Source organism: Thalassophryne amazonica, chromosome 8, assembly GCF_902500255.1.
Source record: "Thalassophryne amazonica chromosome 8, fThaAma1.1, whole genome shotgun sequence".
Lineage (NCBI taxonomy): Eukaryota > Metazoa > Chordata > Actinopteri > Batrachoidiformes > Batrachoididae > Thalassophryne > Thalassophryne amazonica.
The window spans coordinates 44,895,232-44,916,917 of NC_047110.1; the positions used below are offsets into that span (position 1 = coordinate 44,895,232).

General features: G+C 42.6%; 1 protein-coding gene across 1 annotated transcript in view; it reads left to right on the top strand.

Annotated features, from left to right (window-relative positions):
- LOC117515510 (A disintegrin and metalloproteinase with thrombospondin motifs 20) overlaps positions 1-21,686 on the top strand; it is a 387,004-nt gene that overhangs the window by 49,805 nt on the left and 315,513 nt on the right. Inside the window, exon 4 of the mRNA XM_034176092.1 lies at positions 20,217-20,458. Within this exon, the coding sequence (XP_034031983.1) occupies positions 20,217-20,458 (242 nt within the window). The remainder of the gene's footprint in view (positions 1-20,216; positions 20,459-21,686) is intronic.

Here is a 21,686-nt window from a genome sequence, read left to right on the forward strand (position 1 = left end):
TCCACAGCATGTCTTTTTCCTGGTTCTCTCCCTCAGCCCCAACCAGTCCCAGCAAAAGACTGCCCCTCCCTGAGCCTGGTTCTGCTGGAGGTTTCTTCCTGTTAAAAGGGAGTTTTTCCTTCTCACTGTCGCCAAGTGCTTGCTCACAGCGGGTCGTTTTGACAGTTGGGGTTTTTCTGTAATTATTGTATGGCTTTGCCTTGCAATATGAAGCGCCTTGGGGCAACTGTTTGTTGTGATTTGGCGCTATATAAATGAAATTGATTTGATTTGATTTCTCAGCTCAACCTTTTTTCTTTTTTTCTTTAATTGACTGTGTGCTCTGCAGAGATGTGCAGTGAAGACATCCCATACAGGCACAAACAGACGTGTCTGGATTCACTGGCAGATTTTTTATTTATTCATTACTCTTTCATTTGCATACAGAGCTGTGAATTGCACAGTAGAATAATTGTCATGATGTTTGAGTGGACAATCCAGTGTCATAGTAGGGAAGCTTGAATCTTCGACTGGACTGGGTTGCTTGACGCGAGGACGTTTCGCTTCAAATTGCAGAAGCTTCCTCAGCTAAAATTCTTGCTCTGGTGGTCTGACTTCTGTCTTGACTGTTGTAGAGAAGAATAATCAAGAAGTCACAAAAGCTGGAGTTTTAAACCTAACCAGACCCCTCCTACCGGGAGGCAGACTGCTATAGGCTGGTGACTAAACAATAGCTCTAATTAGCACCTGTTGTGCTCTAGTTAACACCCTCCTAATGACAGGGTAGCTGTCCCTCTCCTGATGGCTCCCTTGACGACTCTGCTGATGACGTGAATGACTCATTACCATGAACAAAAGACTGAAACTGCTTTGACCTGAGTACCCCATTGTAAACAGGGGATAAAGCGTGTCTCAGACCCCCTCCCCGGTTAAGGCTAGGTTTCAAACGTTTCACAAAGAATGCCTCCTTGACCCCTCTCTCAAACCATTTCTTTTCTCTGGCTAATATTTTAACTTCCTTGTCCTCAAATGTGTGGTTAGTGTCTTTAAGGTGGAGATGAACTGCAGACTGAGGTCCACTGGCGCCCTCTCTGCGGTGCTGGTATAGCCTTTTGTGTAAAGGTTGCTTAGTCTCACCTATGTAGTGTTCGTTACAGTTTTCCTGACATCTGATAGAATACACTACATTGCTCTGTTTGTAACTAGGGATCCTGTCTTTAGGGTGAACTAATTTCTGTCTCAAGGTGTTAACCGGTTTAAAGTAAACTTGGATTTTGTGCTGTCTGAAGATCCTCTGTAGTTTTTCCCCTACTCCTGCTAAATAAGGGAGAGACACTCCTCGCCAAAGAGCAGATATTGGTCAGTGTGAGTTGGTTTTCTGTAAACCCCTGTCTGGAGCTGCCTGTTCTCTCCAATCGTAACATCACAGTCCAAGAAGGCTAAATGGTTGTTTCTGGCATCCTCACGTGTGAACTTGATATTGGCGTCTACCGAGTTGATGTGTTCTGTAAAGTCCTCAACTTCCTGTTGCTTGATTTTAACCCATGTGTCATCAACATATCTGAACCAGTGACTGGGAGAGATGCCCGTGAAAGATGTCAAGGCTGTCTTCTCCACTCGCTCCATGTACAGATTGGCCACAATGGGGGATACTGGAGACCCCATCGCACAGCCATGAATCTGCCTGTAGTAATTACCCCTAAACAGGAAATACGTGGTGTTAAGACAGATCTCCAAGAGCTGGCAGATGTGGTCTGGTGTGAGTTTGGTCCTTTCAAGTAGAGGCACATCCTCCAGCAGTCTCTGCCTCACAGCTGAGACGGCCCCAGCGGTGGGGATGCAGGTGAACAATGAAGTCACATCAAAAGACACAACTGATTCATCTGCCTCCAGCTGCAGGTCCTTGATCTTGTTCACCAAATCTTGTGTGTTCTCCACATGGTGTTCTGAGTTACCCACTAGAGGAGCCAAAATCCACTTGAGGTGTTTGGCCACATTGTACGTGATGGAATCTGTGCTACATACAATAGGCCTGAGTGGCACGTCCTGTTTGTGGATTTTGGGCAGTCCATAGATGCACGGAGTGGCGTCCCCAGGGTACAGTCTTTAGTATGTCTGCCTGTCGATGAGTCCCGCTTTCTCCAGGTTTTGGAGGTAGCTAATGATTTTCTTCTTATAGCCGCTCGTGGGGTCTCTCTTCAGACGTTCGTATGTATTGGAGTCACTGAGCAAGTTGTTGATCTTGGCCTCGTAGTCCGATGTGTTCAGGACCACCGTGCATCTGCCTTTATCCGCTGGCAGGATAAGGATGCTTTGGTCCTTTTGCAGTGCTGACAAAGCTTTCCGTTCTTCTCCTGTGATGTTGGACGGAGGAGGCTTAGCACTGTTCAGCACTGCTGTGACTCTTAGTCGGAGGTCCCCAGCTTCTGACTCTGACAAACTGTTATGTTTAATGGCTGACTCTACTGCAGTGATGTAATCTACTGTCGGTATATGTTTAGGGGTCACTGAGAAATTTAGTCCTTTAGCGAGCACATCCTTTTCTGTCTGTGTAAGAACCCTGTTGGAGAGATTCTTTACCCAATTTTCCCTATTGTCACTAATTTGTCTGGGTGTATCTTTAAAAATACTCCCACTGAAAGTACGCCTTTTCTGCACTAAAAGGTTGTGAAACTTCCTGATTTGCCGCTCCTTACTTTTTAAATGCTCAGCCATTTGAATTTTAACTATGACCTTTGTGATCTTATTATGGGCCTCTTCCTCCACTAAAGTTTCTAACATTTTGTGCAGACTATCAAGATTATTTTGGAGGTCTAATATTTTAAAATTAAGCCTTCTAATTTTTTTTAGCAGTCTTTTCCAGCTTATGTACCAGTGCCAGGGCCTCATGCCCACAGTTGGTCGCAATGTTTCTGTGTAGGCTCTCAGTTGTCCAGGTGGTTTCCATAGTAGGGAAGGTTGAATCTTTGACTGGACTGGGTTGCTTGACGCGAGGACGAAACGTGCCATTGAATGGCACGTTCCAGCTTTTACCGAATTATGTAAAAACATTCATTATTTGTTTTATATAATGGCTAAAATAGATCCTTGTCATGTAATATATTAATTTATAAACAATAGAAAAAGGACTTACATTTTGGTGCGTGTCACTGGTGCTTTAAACTTCAACAGTCCAACACGAACTTTAAATAGGAGTCCAAAATTGTCCTCAGTCAACTTGAAAAACAGATCAAAAATAATTCTGACGATCTAGTCTGTGATGCCGTGTGCTGACTTTGTGTACCTCCAAAAAAAAAAAAGACTTAGTGTACTTCCTCAAATCAGCGAAAATTTGCATCAGAAGTTTGTCCAGGTTTTCATCCTAACTTCATCCTAACAGCTCTTCATTCCTCCAGATGGCTTATGGCGTAGTGGATTTGTGTGTGTGGGTTAGAAGAATTAGCACCGTCAATTAGCTCATTCAAATCATTCCGCCATGTTTAGCTAAACCCCTCCCCCATTAGTGGGTGCTGGTCACAGCGTGCAATGGTACAAAATGTATGGAACCAAATTTGCATGGTAAATGGAAACAAATTTGCACGCTAAATGCAATGAAACACAAATGGGATGAATAATCCAAGCCATGTGACATACAAAGCACCAATCAAATGACAAGGATCCACTCAGCCTTTATATAATCACTGCTAGCGAATGCCTCTGCTAGGCTAGTGTGTGGCGGCTAGCTGCTGTGGACACGACCATGTTTTTCCTTTCTGAACATTTTACTAGAAATATTTAAGATAATATGCTTTGCTGTGTATTTAATTGTACAAATGGGCAATAGAAGAAGTCACTGCTTCAGTATTTTCACTGAGAAAATTTTTTGTATTATTTCATTTGTTTCTGAGTGCTGTTAGCAGGTATTAATTCTCAAGGTCGGTCATCCAGGCATTTAACCTCGCGAGGCGGATTTTCGGTGAAAACATCGCAGAGCTCAATACAAACACATTTCACTTTTCAAACAGGTAAGACTCATCAATAACGTCAATTTAATGTAAATGGTTCATTTCAGGTCAGCTTGTTGTATAAATCTGATCGTTCCAGGCAATGATAGCTGTCAGCTGGCTGTTAGAAGCAAGTTAGAGACAATAAAAAAAAAACAGCTGATTTCAATAGAACAGCATATAGCCCGAGAGTGTTTTCACCAAGCGGCAAGTCACGGAAGTACAAATTCTGGCCTTCAGCTTGGCCACTTTGCGTATGACGTGGCGCTGACACAAAAATACATAGAGGACAGAGAACTTACAAGTGCAGCAGCAAGAAACACGGGGTCTGCATCCGTCTTGTACGCTTCTTTGGTTGACCCTTGTATGACCCCTCACTCGGTCACATGCTGTTTTTCTCTTCCACTTTCTTTTCTTCCTCTCTTCTCTCTTTTTTCTTGCTTTTTGCCGGTTCTGCCATGATGATGAACAGGTAAGGCATCAATCCTTCGTTGGCTTGTTCTTATAGTGGCTAGCTCACCAGTGCATTGATAGGTGGCGTGTATGTATTGTTGTAGTGCCGTAAAGCAGTTTGTGTTTCTTGCGTGATCTGAGACTCAGACTTCAGGGGTCACCAGGTTGCTGTCGCTAAAGTTGCAAGGCTGGTTTTCTGCTACAAGGTGCTTCGTGGGGGGAAGAGAGCTCCCATTCGCCCCAAAACAAGTCATTTAGCGATTATAATTACTCCAAAACTATAAATTGAAAAATGTTGCATATTTCCTCTTTAAAATGTTTTATGTTAAATAATAATGCTTTGTGTTTAGTCCAAAATAATTGTGATTATGATTTTCACCATAATCCAGCATCCTTTGGAAGAGGTCTGACACACTGACTGTCACACTGTCAGTAATGTGCCTCTGCACTTAAAATAACAGTTGCAGTCTGAGAACACTGTAAGTGTGCACAAGGCCACTGTCTCTCAGAGAGGTCAAAGTTCACAGCACTTCACTTTTAAAAGCCTTCTTTAGCAGCACCAGTCAGATGTCTTCTCCTGTCTGTCTCACCACAGTATTGCACTTAATTGTGAGTCTGTCTGCAGATGTTTGCCATTTGTTCCTCCCTTGTAGTTTTCTACAGTTAAACTGCAGCAACCTGGCCTTGTGTGTGAGACTGAAAAATTACCTCCAGTCAATGTAAGGTACACTGTTTATATAAGGGGCACTTAGGGAGTCGAGTGCTTTAGCTCTCAGCAGGCTATTGGAAAAGAATGTTAATTAGTTCTGCAATGAAATTTGTGTTCCCTATTGTTGGGCTCCGAGCATTGATACTTTTGACAGTGAACCATATGAAAGTCAAAGAGCAACTCTGCGATGATGAAAGTGAAATTATTTTAGAGAATTTGTTTGTATGTGGTTCTTAATTGTAAAACTCATAGCTTGGAAGATGAAATGCACCAAAATGCTGTTTACGATTGAGCAGAATTAAGTGTGCACTTTGAAATACATGAATCCACTCAATCCTGGTGGAAATTTGTAAATATATGTAAAAACACTCACTCTTGCACCAAGCACCCTCCACTGCCAAAGCATTCGATTGACGCCCCCCGAGTTCAGATCAAACATTGCTAAAATTGTCAATTCAAGTTTGGGATCACTGTGATTACCACACTACGAATGGCCCTGTGTCCATGATGGCACCTACGCAGGCATAGAACAGGTCAATCCTCAACTCTTGAAAATACCTATCCATCTGCCACAGCCAGGCGAAATGTGAGCACCGCCTTTGCCATCGCCACCCGTGGCTTCCTCGACACAGAGACACCTGCATGATGGCTCACACCCAGAGAGTTGTGTCACATGGCCAAAATACAATAGCTGACATACCCTCGGTAGGCGGGTGTTATACGAAGTCTGTCAATAAAGTAACGGTCCTTTTTATTTTTTTCAAAAACTATATGGATTTCATTCATATGTTTTTACGTCAGACATGCTTGAACCCTCGTGCGCATGCGTGAATTTTTCCACGCCTGTCGGTGACGTCATTCGCCTCTGAGCACTCCTTGTGGGAGGAGTCGTCCAGCCCCTCGTCGGAATTCCTTTGTCTGAGAAGTTGCTGAGAGACTGGCGCTTTGTTTGATCAAAATTTTTTCTAAACCTGTGAGGCACATCGAAGTGGACACGGTTCGAAAAATTAAGCTGGTTTTCGGTGAAAATTTTAATGGCTGATGAGAGATTTTGAGGTGATACGCTTTAAGGACTTGATGTGCATGATGTGCTGGATCAATAGAGCCTGAAATGTGGAGGTTTTAAGCTTGAAACAGGCTGATGACGCTGCCTGAGAGCGCAGCGCGACGTCTCGCACCGTGAAAAGTCCTTAAAGCGACAGAATCACCTCAAAATCTCTCATCAGCTGTTAAAATTTTCACTGAAAACCAGCTTAATTTTTTGAACCGTGTCCACTTCGATGTGTCTCACAGGTTTAGAAAAAATTTTGATCAAACAAAGCGCCAGTCTCTCAGCAACTTCTCAGACAAAGGAATTCCGACGAGGGGCTGGACGACTCCTCCCACAAGGAGTGCTCACAGGCGAATGACGTCACCGACAGACATGGAAAAACTCACGCATGCGCACGAGGGTGCAAGCATGTCTGACGTAAAAACATATGAATGAAATCCATATAGTTTTTGAAAAAAATAAAAAGGATCTATACTTTACGGACAGCCCTCGTATTTACTTTTTTATCACAACGTCTCGGTGCTCTCAAGGCCCCCTGGTGGCGTGGAGGCCCTAAGCGACCGCGTAGTTGCCGTGTGCCTTGGGCCGGCTCTGCCGGCAGACTCAGTAAGCGCATTGTAGGCAGTGAGAGCAATCGCGGTGATGCCGACCGGCCCGCCTGATAAGGATGCAGAACACAATGTGCTGTTTAAAAATAAAAAAAAGAAGCATGCAAAATTGCACAAAAAAAACCCCAAAATCTGCAAAACTGCGAGGCCACAAAAGGTGAACTGTGTTATAGCGAGGGACCACTGTAATGGCTAAAATAGATCCTTGTCATTTGATATTATATTATTAATTTATAAACAACTGAAAAGGGACCAATATTTTGGTGGGTCACTGCACTGGTGACCTTTGTGTACTTCCAAAAAAAAGAAAAAAAGTAAAAGACTTTATGTACCTCCTCACTCCAGCGAAAAATCAAGGCAGAAATTTGTCTAGCTTCGGTGTATCACTGCTGCTCTGACATCAACAATCCAACACAAACTTTAAAGTCCAGAAATAAGTATATATAATAAGTATAAATAATAAACTTTGGAGTCCAGAAATAAGTGAAAAAAAGTCACGTCAAAAATTAGTCCAGCTTTTCATTCTAACTTCCTCCTAACAGCTCTTCATCCCTCCAGGCGGCTTACAGCGCAGTGGATTTGTTTTGTGTGTGAGTGTGTGTGTGTCTATATTCAATGAATTATCACCGTCAATTAGCTCCTCCAAATCGTCATCCGTCAGTAAAACAAACTCTGCATGTTTATCTAATCGTTGCCTGCACTAGTGGGTGGGATTTGCCACCATATGGAACCAAATTTGTACACTAAATGGAACCAAATTGCACTCTAAATGCAATGCAACACAAATGGGATGAATAATTCATGTCACATGCAACCCAGTCTCACAGATTGTTGTGATTCAGCAGCACAAAATATACATTAATCTACTGGTTTGTCATATTGTCACAAAAAGTGCAAAATTTTTGTTATGGCAGCATGAATTCATTCTAATTCATTCCGTGATGGCTCCACGTAATTAAAAGTGCAGCGGGGGGTCGGTCAGGGGTGGTTATGGTTAGGGTTAGGATTGGGGGTAGGAGTAGGGTTAGTAATAGTGAGTTTAAAAAAACCTCTGTCACGAAAATTTGAATCATTTTGTGACAGGAGGATGGAAAAAAGTGAGACTGCGCTGGTCACGTGACATACAAAGCACCAATCAAATGTCAAGGATCCACTCAGCTGTTATATAAAACATGTTAATGAAACAGTTAATAAATATATTAGTATTTGACAGCCTCAAGGAAAAAATATTATGAACTAGCTGTTGGAGCAGAAAAGTAGTGAATATGATGGCTGGTAAGCTCTGTTTATACTGGTGTCATCAAAATTTACAGCCTTTATAAATTCATAAACTCAAGCAGTAAGTATGTTAGTAAGTTTAGATGTTGTTTAGAGAATCAAAAGTTTTTTTTTTTTTAATAATCTCACATTTTATTATTTGTTAAGGAATCAGGAAATGTAGAATTGAGAGATGTAGATGCACGATTGCCCAGCAGGTGTTGTCATGTCTCTGCCTGTCTCCTCATGGTGTAAGTAGCAGCTCACTACCCAGTGAGAGGGGGATTTGAACCTAAGGCGATTTGGAGAAAGGTTCTGTGTGGCTAATCTTTCTTGATTCGAAGGCTATTATAACAGAAAGCATATTTCCATCTCCTCCGCCCCTTCGCTTTTTCGTCTCACTTTCACTTATTTTGACACCGAACAGCAATTGTGAGTTTTCTGTTTGGCTTTGGTCATCACTTTGATGTCAGGCTGCAGTGACGAGTCTGTCTGAAGAATTGAGCAAAAGCCAGAGAGTGAAATATATAATGACAAATGGGTTTTTTAAATCTAATATTATTTAGCTAATGTTAGGCATGGCAAAGGTTAGCTTCAGCTAGCTAACCTTAAGGCAAAGTTAGAAACTAACTAACTTTAACATAAATCCGTAGACGCTTCACACAATCTAATTTAGAACCGCTGAAGGTAAGTAAAGTGTATTAAACAAGCTAGCAAGTGCAACTTACATGAACCTACTGCAGTATTTTTAGCTTGTGCCACATTTAAGTCTGAACCACACACTTAAAGTTGTATGGCCTTTCACATAAAAAACCTGACAAAATTTAGTTTCTACCGAAATCCAAGCATAATAACATCAGTTTGTTTTTGAAATGTGTTGCAAAATTACAGCTTATTTTAATGAAGAGAACGTTTACTTGGAGGGAATTTCATAAAGAATATTTTATTTTCCTTTAATACCATCTGCAGGAGGAAGTGTGTGTGTGCACGAGTTTGGTAAATTACTGGAAATAACCTTTGACGTTGTGTCATGCGCATACACTGGGCATGCATGCTACCATCCGTGAGATGTCTTGCAAATCACTTCAGAGGTGTTACCTGGTTTCAAAAACAGCATTTTTATATTTAGAAGTGTTTATTTTGCTGCAGAGATGGTTGTCCTTCTGGAAGGTTCTCCTCTCTCCACAGAGGAATGCTGGAGCTCTGAGAGAGTGACCACTGGGTTCTTGGTCACCTCACTGACTAAGGCTCTTCTCCTCCAATCGCTCAGTGTAGACGGGCAGCCAACTCTAGGAAGAGTCCTGGTGGATCCGAATGTCTTCCATTTGGATGATGGAGGCCACTGTGCTCATTGGGACCTTCAAAGCAGCAGAAATGTTTCTGTGCCCTTCCCCAGATTTGTGCCTCGATACAGTCCTGTCTCGGAGGTCTACAGACAATTCCTTTGACTTCATGCTTGGTTTGTGCTCTGACATGCACTGCCAACTGTGGGACCTTATATGTAGACAGGTGTGTGCCTTTCCAAATCATGTTCAATCAACTGAATGTACCCCAGGTGGACACCAATTAAGCTGTAGAAACATCTCAAGGATGATCGGTGGAAACAGGATGCACCTGAGCTTCATTTTCTTTCTTTCTTAGTTTTTTTAACAAATTTGCAAAAACCTCAAAAACCTGACATTGTCATTATGGGGTATTGTGTGCAGAATTTTTAGGAAAAATAATAATTTCATCAATTTTGGAATAAGGCTGTAATGAAACAAAATGAAGAAAAAGTGAAGCGTTGTGAATACTTTCCAGATGCACTGTAAATGACTGCAAAGGACAAAACAGCAAAATAAATAAATAAATAAATCACGCAAGCAGTGGCAAAGTTCCCCCTGTGATATACGCTAGACGTTTTGAACACACCAATACTTTCAGACTAACTTGGCGGACACCAGCTGACAAAGTGCACATTTTGCACTTGGGAAAATTACTTTTGTCGGACATAAACAAGCACAAATGTATGGAATGAGTCAGTTCCTCATGTGTTTCCTTAGTGTGACTGGGGCTTTAAGTTAAGAAAATGGAACTTTCCACTTAAGAGCGTTTGAAATCATATTATAAAACTCTTTCAGACTTGAATATGGGAAATATTTTCTAATATTTACAAGTATAGGTACAAAAAAAAAAGGAATAAATGCTTTGAACTGTTGGTTTGATCTTTTTTGAAGGGTATAGGTCTCATTTGTGGTGTCAAAGCACTTTTTTGTCATCGAAATCATGAAGTTGTTTTCCACTTGAGATCTCTGCATGGGCACAGCTGATACTGGCACTGAATTGGAAGTTGGTGCCAGCAGTGGGGCTGGGCTCTGTGGCGGCAGGGACTGTGCTGATGAGACAGTCATGATCTGTCTCGCGTGCCTGCCGGGGCATCCTTTGAATATTCTTGGAGCGCTCAGTGAGTTTACTTCTTGTTTTCTTTTTTCTTTGCTGTTTTACTCTCTGAACAGTTGTACACAGTCTGTCTCTGTCTGACTGGAAAAACTGAGTGTTCAGGAGACAATGGCACACTTCACTATTATCAGTTTATTCAAGCTTGAGGAGGCTGTTTCAAATGGACTCCAGTGAATACTTGGCTCATAAATACTGAAACTTACAAAACACTCACTCACTCACTTACTCTTTAACCGCTTACTGCATTTCAGGGTCATGGTACAGAACACTGACTGAATATTTAGTTCATGTTGCTGTGTTGATTGATTATGAACCATGCTTGTCTCCATTGTAACAGCTGTCTGCATATTTACAACAAAAATATAAACGCAACACTTTTGGTTTTGCTCCCATTTTGTATGAGATGAAGTCAAAGATCTAAAACTTTTTCCACATATACAATATCACCATTTCTCTCAAATATTGTTCACAAACCAGTCTAAATCTGTGATAGTGAGCACTTCTCCTTTGCTGAGATAATCCATCCCACCTCACAGGTGTGCCATACCAAGATGCTGATTAGACACCATGATTAGTGCACAGGTGTGCCTTAGACTGCCCACAATAAAAGGCCACTCTGAAAGGTGCAGTTTTGTTTCATGGGGGGGGGATACCAGTCAGTATCTGGTGTGACCACCATTTGCCTCATGCAGTGCAACACATCTCCTTCGCATCATCCGTGAAGAGAACACCTCTCCAACATGCCAAACGCCAGCGAATGTGAGCATTTGCCCACTCAAGTCGGTTACGACGACGAACTGGAGTCAGGTCGAGACCCCGATGAGGACGACGAGCATGCAGATGAGCTTCCCTGAGACGGTTTCTGACAGTTTGTGCAGAAATTCTTTGGTTATGCAAACCGATTGTTTCAGCAGCTGTCCGAGTGGCTGGTCTCAGACGATCTTGGAGGTGAACATGCTGGATGTGGAGGTCCTGGGCTGGTGTGGTTACACATGGTCTGCGGTTGTGAGGCTGGTTGGATGTACTGCCAAATTCTCTGAAACGCCTTTGGAGACGGCTTATGGTAGAGAAATGGACATTCAATACACAAGCAACAGCTCTGGTTGACATTCCTGCTGTCAGCATGCCAATTGCACGCTCCCTCAAATCTTGCAACATCTGTGGCATTGTGCTGTGTGATAAAACTGCACCTTTCAGAGTGGCCTTTTATTGTGGGCAGTCTAAGGCACACCTGTGCACTAATCATGGTGTCTAATCAGCATCTTGGTATGGCACACCTGTGAGGTGGGATGGATTATCTCAGCAAAGGAGAAGTGCTCACTATCACAGATTTAGACTGGTTTGTGAACAATATTTGAGGGAAATGGTGATATTGTGTATGTGGAAAAAGTTTTAGATCTTTGAGTTCATCTCATACAAAATGGGAGCAAAACCAAAAGTGTTGCATTTATATTTTTGTTGAGTATATATTTTGTTATTTTTATCAGTTTATTTTATTTTATTTATTTTTTAATGATAGTGATATTTTGTTACTTTGAGACTAGAAGAGCACTTATTAGAGTGCAGGGCACTGCCTAAGCCTAAACTACACAAATCCAATTGTAATTATATCATAAACTCTTATTAAAACGATTGTTATGACACTTTATTTATTATCTGCCACAGAACTCAAGGAAAAGTCTTACTGTATCATTGTGAGACATGGACTGTATAACTAGTGACGTAAGGTGACAACTCGATGTCTGTGGTACAGGGTATCTTCAGTGGCTCCTTGGGTACTGATGGAATGATTTTGTTATAAATGAGTGGTTACTGATGGAGATTTGGATGAGAAGTATCACGTACGTTGTGAGAGAATGCCAGATGCCGGCTAAAGCATTTTGGACATGTGAGGGGTGTTTCTCTGTGCATAATCCAGCACACAGGTCCCCCATGTTGTGTGTTTCTTCTATTTATCAAGAAATTCTTCATTAAATTTGTAAAAATCTTGTGACTGTTAGAATGGCCTAAGCAGTGGGTCACCCCTCTGAGTCTGGTCTGCTTGAGATTTCTTCCTCATTATCACCAGAGGGAGTTTTTCCTTACCATTGTCATCTGTGTGCTTGCTCGGGGGAGGGGGTGGTAAGGTTAGACTATACTCATATGAAGTGCCTTGAGGTAGTATTGTTGTGATTTGGCATTATACAAAATAAATAAATAAAATAAAAAGCCCAGTGGCTGGGGATGGATTGGTTGTTTGCCTGGGGGAGTTGCCATCCAAGATCCAAGAAGATTGAGTATTGTGCTGGCTGCAGCAATGTGTGGCACCAATGTGTGGATCCTTGATGTACATAATGGATCAGTTGTGAAATCCCTAGTCAGACATCCTGAATAGCACTACGTCTTTGTAGCTCTCTCAGGTTTTAGTGTTTACGGTGTCTATGGTGTTTTTCTTATGGTGTTTGTAGTATTTTGTTTTGCAACCAACAATGTCTACAACTTCAGACAGAGTTGTATACGCAAGACAAGCCCCCCTTGCATTACGATGGACAAAGCACAGAGACAAACACCCTATCCTGGCTGGGCTAAGGGAGGTGTACCGTGGGTGTAGCGCTGGTGCAAAGCTAAAGGTCAAGCTACCTCCTAAGAGGTGGAAATACAAGCCGGCTCTCAAATAAATATGACAGTGAAAGATAAGATCCACTGGTGATCACCTTAAGTTTTCTTTTGTTTTTCTTGTTGCTTAATGCTGACAAATTATACTATATTTGTTGTCTTTCTAATGCCTGATTCTGTTTTTTTTTCTTTCTGTTGGAGGTGCGGCTCCATCCAGAGATGGGTGTGGTATCTGTTCTGGAAACCCTCCTGTCCTGTGCACCGGCAGTATTTCCTGTATATTTGTTTTGTGAATTGTTTTGTAATTTGTGTCTGCAGCATGGCCCAAGCAGAGGGTCACACCTTCAAGTCTGCTTGAGGTTTCTTCCTCAGAGGGAGTTTTTCCTTACCACTGCTGCTCTGGGGGTTGGTAAGGTTAATCCACTGAAAAGCCCCTGTGTACTGTTGGCAGCCTGTGTACACCGGAGGCCAGAGAGGCTCTCCTGGCATGCTATGAGTGCACAGACTCTGAAGTGCTGCAGGACACAGAGGGAAATGGGGAGCGGGGGGCACATTTGCCTGCAGGAAAGTGGACTACTTCACCACCTACCTGATCTTCTGGAGAGATGTTGTTGCACCTGTGAGACCTGTGTGTTGCTTTCCCACTAATAAACCATGGATCACCTGTGACATCAGGAATGAAGATCATTACTTGCTACAACCCCAATTCCAATGAAGTTGGGACGTTGTGTAAAATGTAAATAAAAACAGAATACAATGATTTGCAAATCATCTTCAACCTATATTCAAATGAATACACCACAAAGACAAGATATTTAATGTTCAAACTTGTAAACTTTATTGTTTTTGTGCAAATATTTGCTTATTTTAAAATGGATGCCTGCAACACATTACAAAAAAGCTGGGACAGTGGTATGTTTACTACTGTGTTACATCACCTTTCCTTCTAACAACACTCAATAAGCGTTTGGGAACTGAGGACACTAATTGTGAGTGTCATGATTGGGTATAAAAGGAGCATCCCCAAAAGGCTCAGCCATTCACAAGCAAAGATAGAGTGAGGATCACCACTTTGTGAACAACTGCATGAAAAAAATAGTCCAACAGTTTAAGAATAATGTTTCTCAACATTCAATTGCAAGGAATTTAGGGATTCCATCATCTACAGTCCATAATATAATCAGAAGATTCAGAGAATCTGGACAACTTTCTACACGTAAGCGGCCAGGCCAAAAACCAACATTGAATGCCCGTGACCTTCGATCCCTCAGGCGGCACTGCTTTAAAAACTGACGTCATTGTGTAAAGGATCTTACCGCGTGGGCTCAGGAACACTTCAGAAAACCATTGTCGGTTAACACAGTTTGTCGCTACATCTACAAGTACAAGTTAAAACTCAACCATGCAAAGCGAAAGCCATACATCAACAACATCCAGAAATGCCGCCGCCTTCTCTGGGCCCGAGCTCATTTGAAATGGACAGATGCAAAGTGGAAAAATGTGCTGTGGTCTGATGAGTCCACATTTCAAATTCTTTTTGGAAATCATGGACGTCGTGTCCTCCGGACAAAAGAGACCATCCAGATTGTTACCAGTGCAAAGTTCAAAAGCCAGCATTTGTGATGGTATGTGGTGATGGCACCATCAATGCTGAAAGGTACATCCAGGTTTTGGAGCAACACATGGTGCCATCCAAGCAATATCTTTTTCAGAGACGTCCCTGCTTATTTCAGCCAGACAATGCCAAGCTACATTCTGCACGTGTTACAACAAGTGTGGCTTCGTAGTAAAAGACTGCGGGTACAAGACTGGCCTGCCTGCAGTCCAGACCTGTTGCTCATTGAAAATGTATGGCACATTATGAAGTGCAAAATACGACAACGGAGACCCCGGGCTGTTGAACAACTGAAGTCGTACATCAAGCAAGAATGGGAAAGAATTCCATCGACAATGCTTCAACAATTAGTGCCCTCAGTTCCCAAACACTTATTGAGTGTTGTTAGAAGGAAAGGTGATGTAACACAGTGGTAAACATACCACTGTCCCAGCTTTTTGAAACATGTTGCAGGCATCCATTTCAAAATGAGCAAATATTTGCACAAAAACAATAAAGTTTATCAGTTTGAACATTAAATATCTTGTCTTTGTGGTGTATTCAATTGACTATAGGTTGGAGATGATTTGCAAATCATTGTATTCTGTTTTTATTTACATTTTACATAACGTCCCAACCAGCATGGTGGCTTAGTGGTTAGCACTGTTGTCTCACAGCAAGGTCGTGGGTTCAATTCCCCTGGCCTTTCTGTGTGGAGTTTGCATGTTCTCCCCGTGTTTGCGTGGGTTTCCTCCGGGTGCTCCGGTTTCCTCCCACATCCAAAGACATGCGGGTTAGGTGGATTGGACTCTTTAAAAATTGTCCGTAGGTGTGTGTGTGTGGGTGTGTCTGTGTTTGTTTGTCTATTTGTGGCCCTGCAACAGACTGGCGTCCTGTCCTGGGTGTACCCTACCTCACGCTCTGACTGCTGGGATAGGCTCCAGCTCCCCGCAACCCTTAATTGGACTAAGCGGTAGAAGATGAATGAATGAATGAATAATTAACATCCCAACTTCATTGGAATTGGGATTGTACAAGCAGAACATCAGACTGGCTGCGGCGGGTGATCTGGACAGAACCAATGAGTTCAACGTGTTTTATAATAGGTTTGACTCATTGTCCACCGAGACCTGTCCGGCACCCACTGTTCCAGCCCCACAAATCCCCTCCCCCTCTCCAGCTACAGCTTTCCCTCTTTTCACCCTTCTCCATCTTCTCCTCACTGCAGCTACATCACTGCCTCACCTGCTGCCCTCCTGTCCTTTACAGTGGAGGAGGTGAGGGCAGAGCTGAAGAGACTGTGTCTGGGTAAGGCTGCTGGTCCAGATGTTGTGTGTCCCGGATTGTTGAAGGCCTGTGCTAACCAACTGGCTGAGCCACTCCAGAGGCTCTTCAACTCCAGCCTGCAAATGGAGAGGGTCCTGGTCCTGTGGAAAACATCATGTCTCATGCTGGTACCTGAGGCTGGGCACCCAGCCAAGCTCAATGACTACAGACCGTTGGCCCTCACGTTGCACATCATGAAGACTCTGGAGATTCTGCTCGTTCACCACCTGAGACTGCAGGCTCAACATGCTCATGATCCCTTGAAGTTCAGGAGCATATTGGAGTGGATGACACTGTCCTCTGCCTACTCCACCAGGCTCACACCTACTTGGGCGAGCTGTGGAGTAACATCAGGATTATGTTCTTTAATTTTTTTGAGCATTTTTTTTTTTTTATACCATCCAGCCTCTCTTACTGGTATGGTGTGAGGACCAGCCGGTGAGTAAAATGAACTTGTCCGTCAGGTAAAGGAAATAATAATATCCTCTGTTTTGTGGGACTAAGTGCACATCTCCAAAGAGCCGCACAGATTATGGTCTGAATTAATAACTTCAGAGCGAATCGCCGTTTTAAATCTAATGACGCCTCTTTCCAAACAATATAATACAAATAATAAACTACAACTGACCAAACTGCCCCCCCCCCCCAAAAAAATGAGATGTCTTCTGATTTTATGAATTACATCCTGACGTGCAGTGCAGCCAGCTGAAGAGCTCAGATTGGAGGCTATGGAGTTAAATTTGTCTCATTAATATCTGAAAGGAAATGCTTTTGACAAAAACTACAGATTTTGTTTATTTCTATTTATGTCCAGAGATCAGCAGGGGTGGTGGCCAAGTGGTTAATGTGCTTGGTTTCAGTTCAGAAGGTTCCGGGTTCAAATCCCACCCCTGCCACATTTCTCCATGTAATGTGGAGTTGCGTCAGGAAGGGCATCCGGTGTAAAACTTGTGCCAATTCAACATGCAGATCCACCTTGGATTTGCTGTGGTGACCCCAAGTGTAAACAAGGGAGCAGCCGAAGGGACTTACTTACTATTTATGTCCAGAGATCAAAGATAAAGTGACCAATTTCATATTTATTTACTTTAAGACTCAATAAATGGTTGTTGACATAGAAAACCTGTCAAGCCTACTTTTAGTACACAGAAAATTCACAAGAGGTATTGATAAGGGAGTCAGTAGAGAATTGGATTGATAAGCGGACTCAATAATGGCATTGATATCGATAAAATCTTATCAATACCCATCCCCAATAACCACCAACTCCACCTGGTGATTTCATTAATGAACTCATCCTGCCTGCAGCTGATGCAGCTGATGCTTAGAGATGACGATGCTGATGCTCCAAAGCAATGCATGAGCAGTGAAAGCAGGGCGGATTGATTTTTAGGGGGGACTGTTCGGTTGGCGACACCATGCCAACAACCATGGGCTTCAGTTGGTCTCAAACTGAAAAAAAAAAAAAAAACACAAAAAAACAACACGGTGTCAACTTCATGTGGACTCACCACCTTTAGGGAGTCTGTAAAGGGTTTGGTGCACTGTTTTCTGATAGTGGACAGGGTCAAATGCCCACACTTACTGACACTCGTACGTATATGGAATTTGACTCTTGGAAGATGGAACATTACCTCTCTGGGGGGGGTGCATGGAGCCTGAGGTTGATCAATCTTAGCTAGAAGGGCTGGACTCTGGACTTTCTCCAGAGTTGGTTGTCCAGAGTGAGAGATGCTAGCAGGTGTGGGGATCCTCACAAGTTGGGAGGAGCGGCCCTCTGATCAGAATCCGAGTGGTGTTTTGTTGTTGGATTTCTGTGCTGGACAAGGATTGTCAATAACAAATGCCATGTTCGAGCACAAGGATCAGAATTATTGGTCAAAGGTTGATGATCAATTTTGTAATCGTGTTATCACACCTGGGGCTGTGTGTCTTGGACACTTGGGTAAAGAGAGGGGCAGAGCTGTCAACCAAGTAAGTAGGGTCAGATGGCGGGAAAAGCTGCTGAACTGACCTGGAAGGCCTAAACATATGGTCAGCATTTTTTTTTCGGAATGTTTGGTGCGACAGCCTGTCCTGACAGCCTTCACCTCCCATCTCTGAAGACAATAAGCAACCCTGGCTGAGTCCCAATCCACTGGGAACAGGTCTGATACAATCCTGAAAATGCAGACATAGCTCCTACTTTGGTTGTGTAGAGACATGATCGCGTGTTGCAGCACTCCTGGCTCCACATATTCCTGCAGGATACCTTGAAGGTTCCATGTATGACCAACGTAGGAGCTCTGTTTGCATTCTCTGTATTACGTTGGACCTGTTCTCGGTGGGTGTTTTACTTCACCAGGGCTGTCCCTTGTCACCAATCCTGTTCATAATGTTCATGGACGAGATTTCAAGGTGCAGTCAGGGACTGGATGGTGTTCAGTTTGGTGACCTCAGATCTTTCCTTTTTGGGGATGATGTGGTTCTTTTGGCTTCAGCACACGGAGCAGGTTTGAGGTCACGTGATGGAACTGGGATGGGAATCAGCACCTCCAACTCTGAGACTATGGTTATCGGAAAAGGGTGGATTGTTCCTTCTGGGTCAGGTGAGAGTTATTTTCCCAAGTGGAGGAGTTTAAGTATCTCTGGGCCTTATTCACAAGTGGGAGTAAGTTGTATGGAGAGACCAGTAGACAGACTGGGGCAGCATCTGAAGTTTTACAAACGCTGTACTAGACCATCGGGGTGCAGCAGAAGCTGAGACAGAAGGTGAGGCTCTCAATTTACCAGTTGATTTACACTGCTGTCCTCAGCTATGGCCATGAACATTTTTTGTAATGACTGAAAGAATAAGATTGCAGATACAAGCGGCGGAAATGAAATTCCTTTATTGGGCATCTGGTTCCTGGACAGGGTGAGAAGCTTGACAATCTGGGAGGGACTCAGAGTTGAGCCGGTGCATTGTGACATCGAAAAGAGCTAGCTGAGGTGGTTCAAGCATCAGGTGAAGATGCTCTCTGGTTGTCTCTCTAGGGAGGTCTTCCAGGCACGTCCAACTGGGAGGAGGCCCTGGTTAAGACCCAGGACATGCTGAAGGGATTATATTTCCCAGCTGGTTTGGGATTACTTAGGGATTCCCCAGGAAGAGTTTCAGGTCTTGGCCGGTGATAGGGAAGTGTGAGATGAGCTAATTGGTCTCCTGCCACTGCGAACTGGACCCAGATAAGCAGCAGAAAATTAATGAATGTAAAAGGGTGCTTAGTAGATGAGGGTGCTTTCTTATTTTTTGAAACATGCAAATTCTAACTCTTACAGTTTTTTAATGCCATGTAGCTACAATTTTTCTAAGTTGTAGGGAGACAAATGACCAGATTCTGTTTCTTGCAGGTAACATGCACAGTTCCTCCATCAGCGCTGATATGCCTGAAATTCAGCAGATAATGCTCAAGTTTCTGTTTTTAGTCACAAAATTCCTCACGGGAAAGAAGTTCCTCCAAGATTCTCTCTCTCTCTCTCTCTCTCTCTCTCTCCTCACTGTGTCATGGTGAAGGAATCTATTACTCTTAGCCAACTGTACACGTGCAGTGCAGTTGAGCCAATGCCAGTTGAGTGTGCACACAGCTGTTCTGGCTTTGTGTGTGATGTTAAAAACATTTGTTTCAGTGGAATGGTTTCAATCTGGGATTATTTTTATTGAATTTTTTATTTTAGCATTCTCTTTCATGGTTTTAATGATATGCTGTCCAGGGTCACAGATGATATACGAGTATATTGAGAAGATATTTCTACCCCCTGGTGGAGTGCGTGCTGAGGCTCGTCCCTCCAGCCACTAAAATGTTGTCATGGGATTTTCTCTGTTTGTGTGGGCTGCACTCAGGATAAGAGGAGGGCTGCCTTCTTGACCTTAAAATGCAAATGCCTCAAAGCTCATCTGTGGGCCCGTGACTCTTTGTACAACATTTTCCTTTTTGTTTTTTTTTTCTTTCTCACAGTAATTTATTGAAGGTTTTTGCTGTTGAAGTCTAGCCGTGGCTGTTATGCCCTTGAAATTCAACAAAGTTCAAACTCTCAGGTTGTAACTCATGAAACATCTTTATAAAATGTCTATTTTGGGCAAATGGTGTTTTTTTTTTTAACCTTCCAACTTTGGTACAGTCTTGTATAAATTGTTCACTATGGATGAATTGCAAACAATTATCCACACTATTCACCCTTTATTCTGTTTGTTTTCTTAAAACAGAAGACGCCAAGAGGCTGATTTCGTTTGGGAGCAGAGTGATGAAGATGGGAGAAGACATGGATTATCTTCGAGCTGAGATAGATGACCACAACACCACCAACATCCACCACAGTTTGCCACGCAGACACAAACGCTTCCTTTCCTACCCTCGCTATGTTGAACTGATGGTGACAGCAGATGCCAAAATGGTGCGTCACCATGGACGTAACCTGGAGCACTACATCCTAACAATCATGTCAGTAGTAAGTAAAACAATGTTTTTTAAAAAACTATTATTTTGGAGTTGTCTTTTACTGTGAACAGTATTTTGGGGTGGACGGATGTATATGTGTATGCATGGGCACTGTTATGCCACTTTATAGGTGGGATCACTCTGGTTCTTTGATTATGATCTAGAGATCCACCAGTGATTATTTTTGGAAATAGTTCAAAATCCTGTATTAACTACAGTTGCATTTAAAGACTGCCAATGGAGTAAAAAAGGCAAGCACCATTATTTAGAAAAGTAAATTAGTTCATCATTCAGTTGTATTCCTCATGTAGTCTTAACACACTTATTTGGAGAATATTACATATATGAAAACCAGCACAGTTCAGATTGTGGGATATTTCAGATTCAGACATATGCCATATCTCACTCTGGATTCTGTTTGGTATCTACATGTAAACCAACCACAAAGTGTGATTAGAGATTATTTTTGATTTGATGGTCCCAGACCTCTTGTGATGTGGGAGGGAGGCTTGAGCCACTTTGGGCTGTTAATATTCATATTACACCGCCCTGGAGGGCCAGCAGAAACATCAAACACTTTCTGTAAGTTTTATGATGCAGTGACAGTTTGCAATATAAATCTTCCAGACCAGGCTTGGACAGTCACCCTTGTCATTTGCCTGTGGTCTTCTGCCAGACAAATACACTCAATTAATGTTTTTTTCCTGACATAATACAACTGGCTGGTATTGGCACAGTGTGGCTACTTTGAAGTTTCTGCACAAGAGTTGCATCAGTTTATCGTCAAATATATCAGCTGTTCTTTCATGATTTCATAGGGACAATTGACTCGACTCTGGGCACCGATATGCAGTTTGATGATTGGTGCTTGAGAAACAGATGTATGTAGACATGCAGTATCCATGTTTGTTCCCTGCTATCAGCAGGAAACTACAGGATTAATGCCATCAGTCAGTCGGTGGTTCAACAAAAAATTTCATACATACCTCTGTACAAACTCCCCATATTCAGCTCTGAAAGTTGTGATTGTTATAGATTCAGGTGAGGACAGTGAAACGTCTATTTTGGGCTGTGTTGGCATATTTAGCCATGATAATTTGCAGTTCTTCATTTAAAGATTAGTTAAAAAACAATGCTGACACAGTGGGACATGTTTGGGCTTGTTCAGACACATGTAAAGTCGGCCTTATGTTTCTACAATTTATAAAGTCTTGTTTCTAATTGCAAGGTCCTCAGCC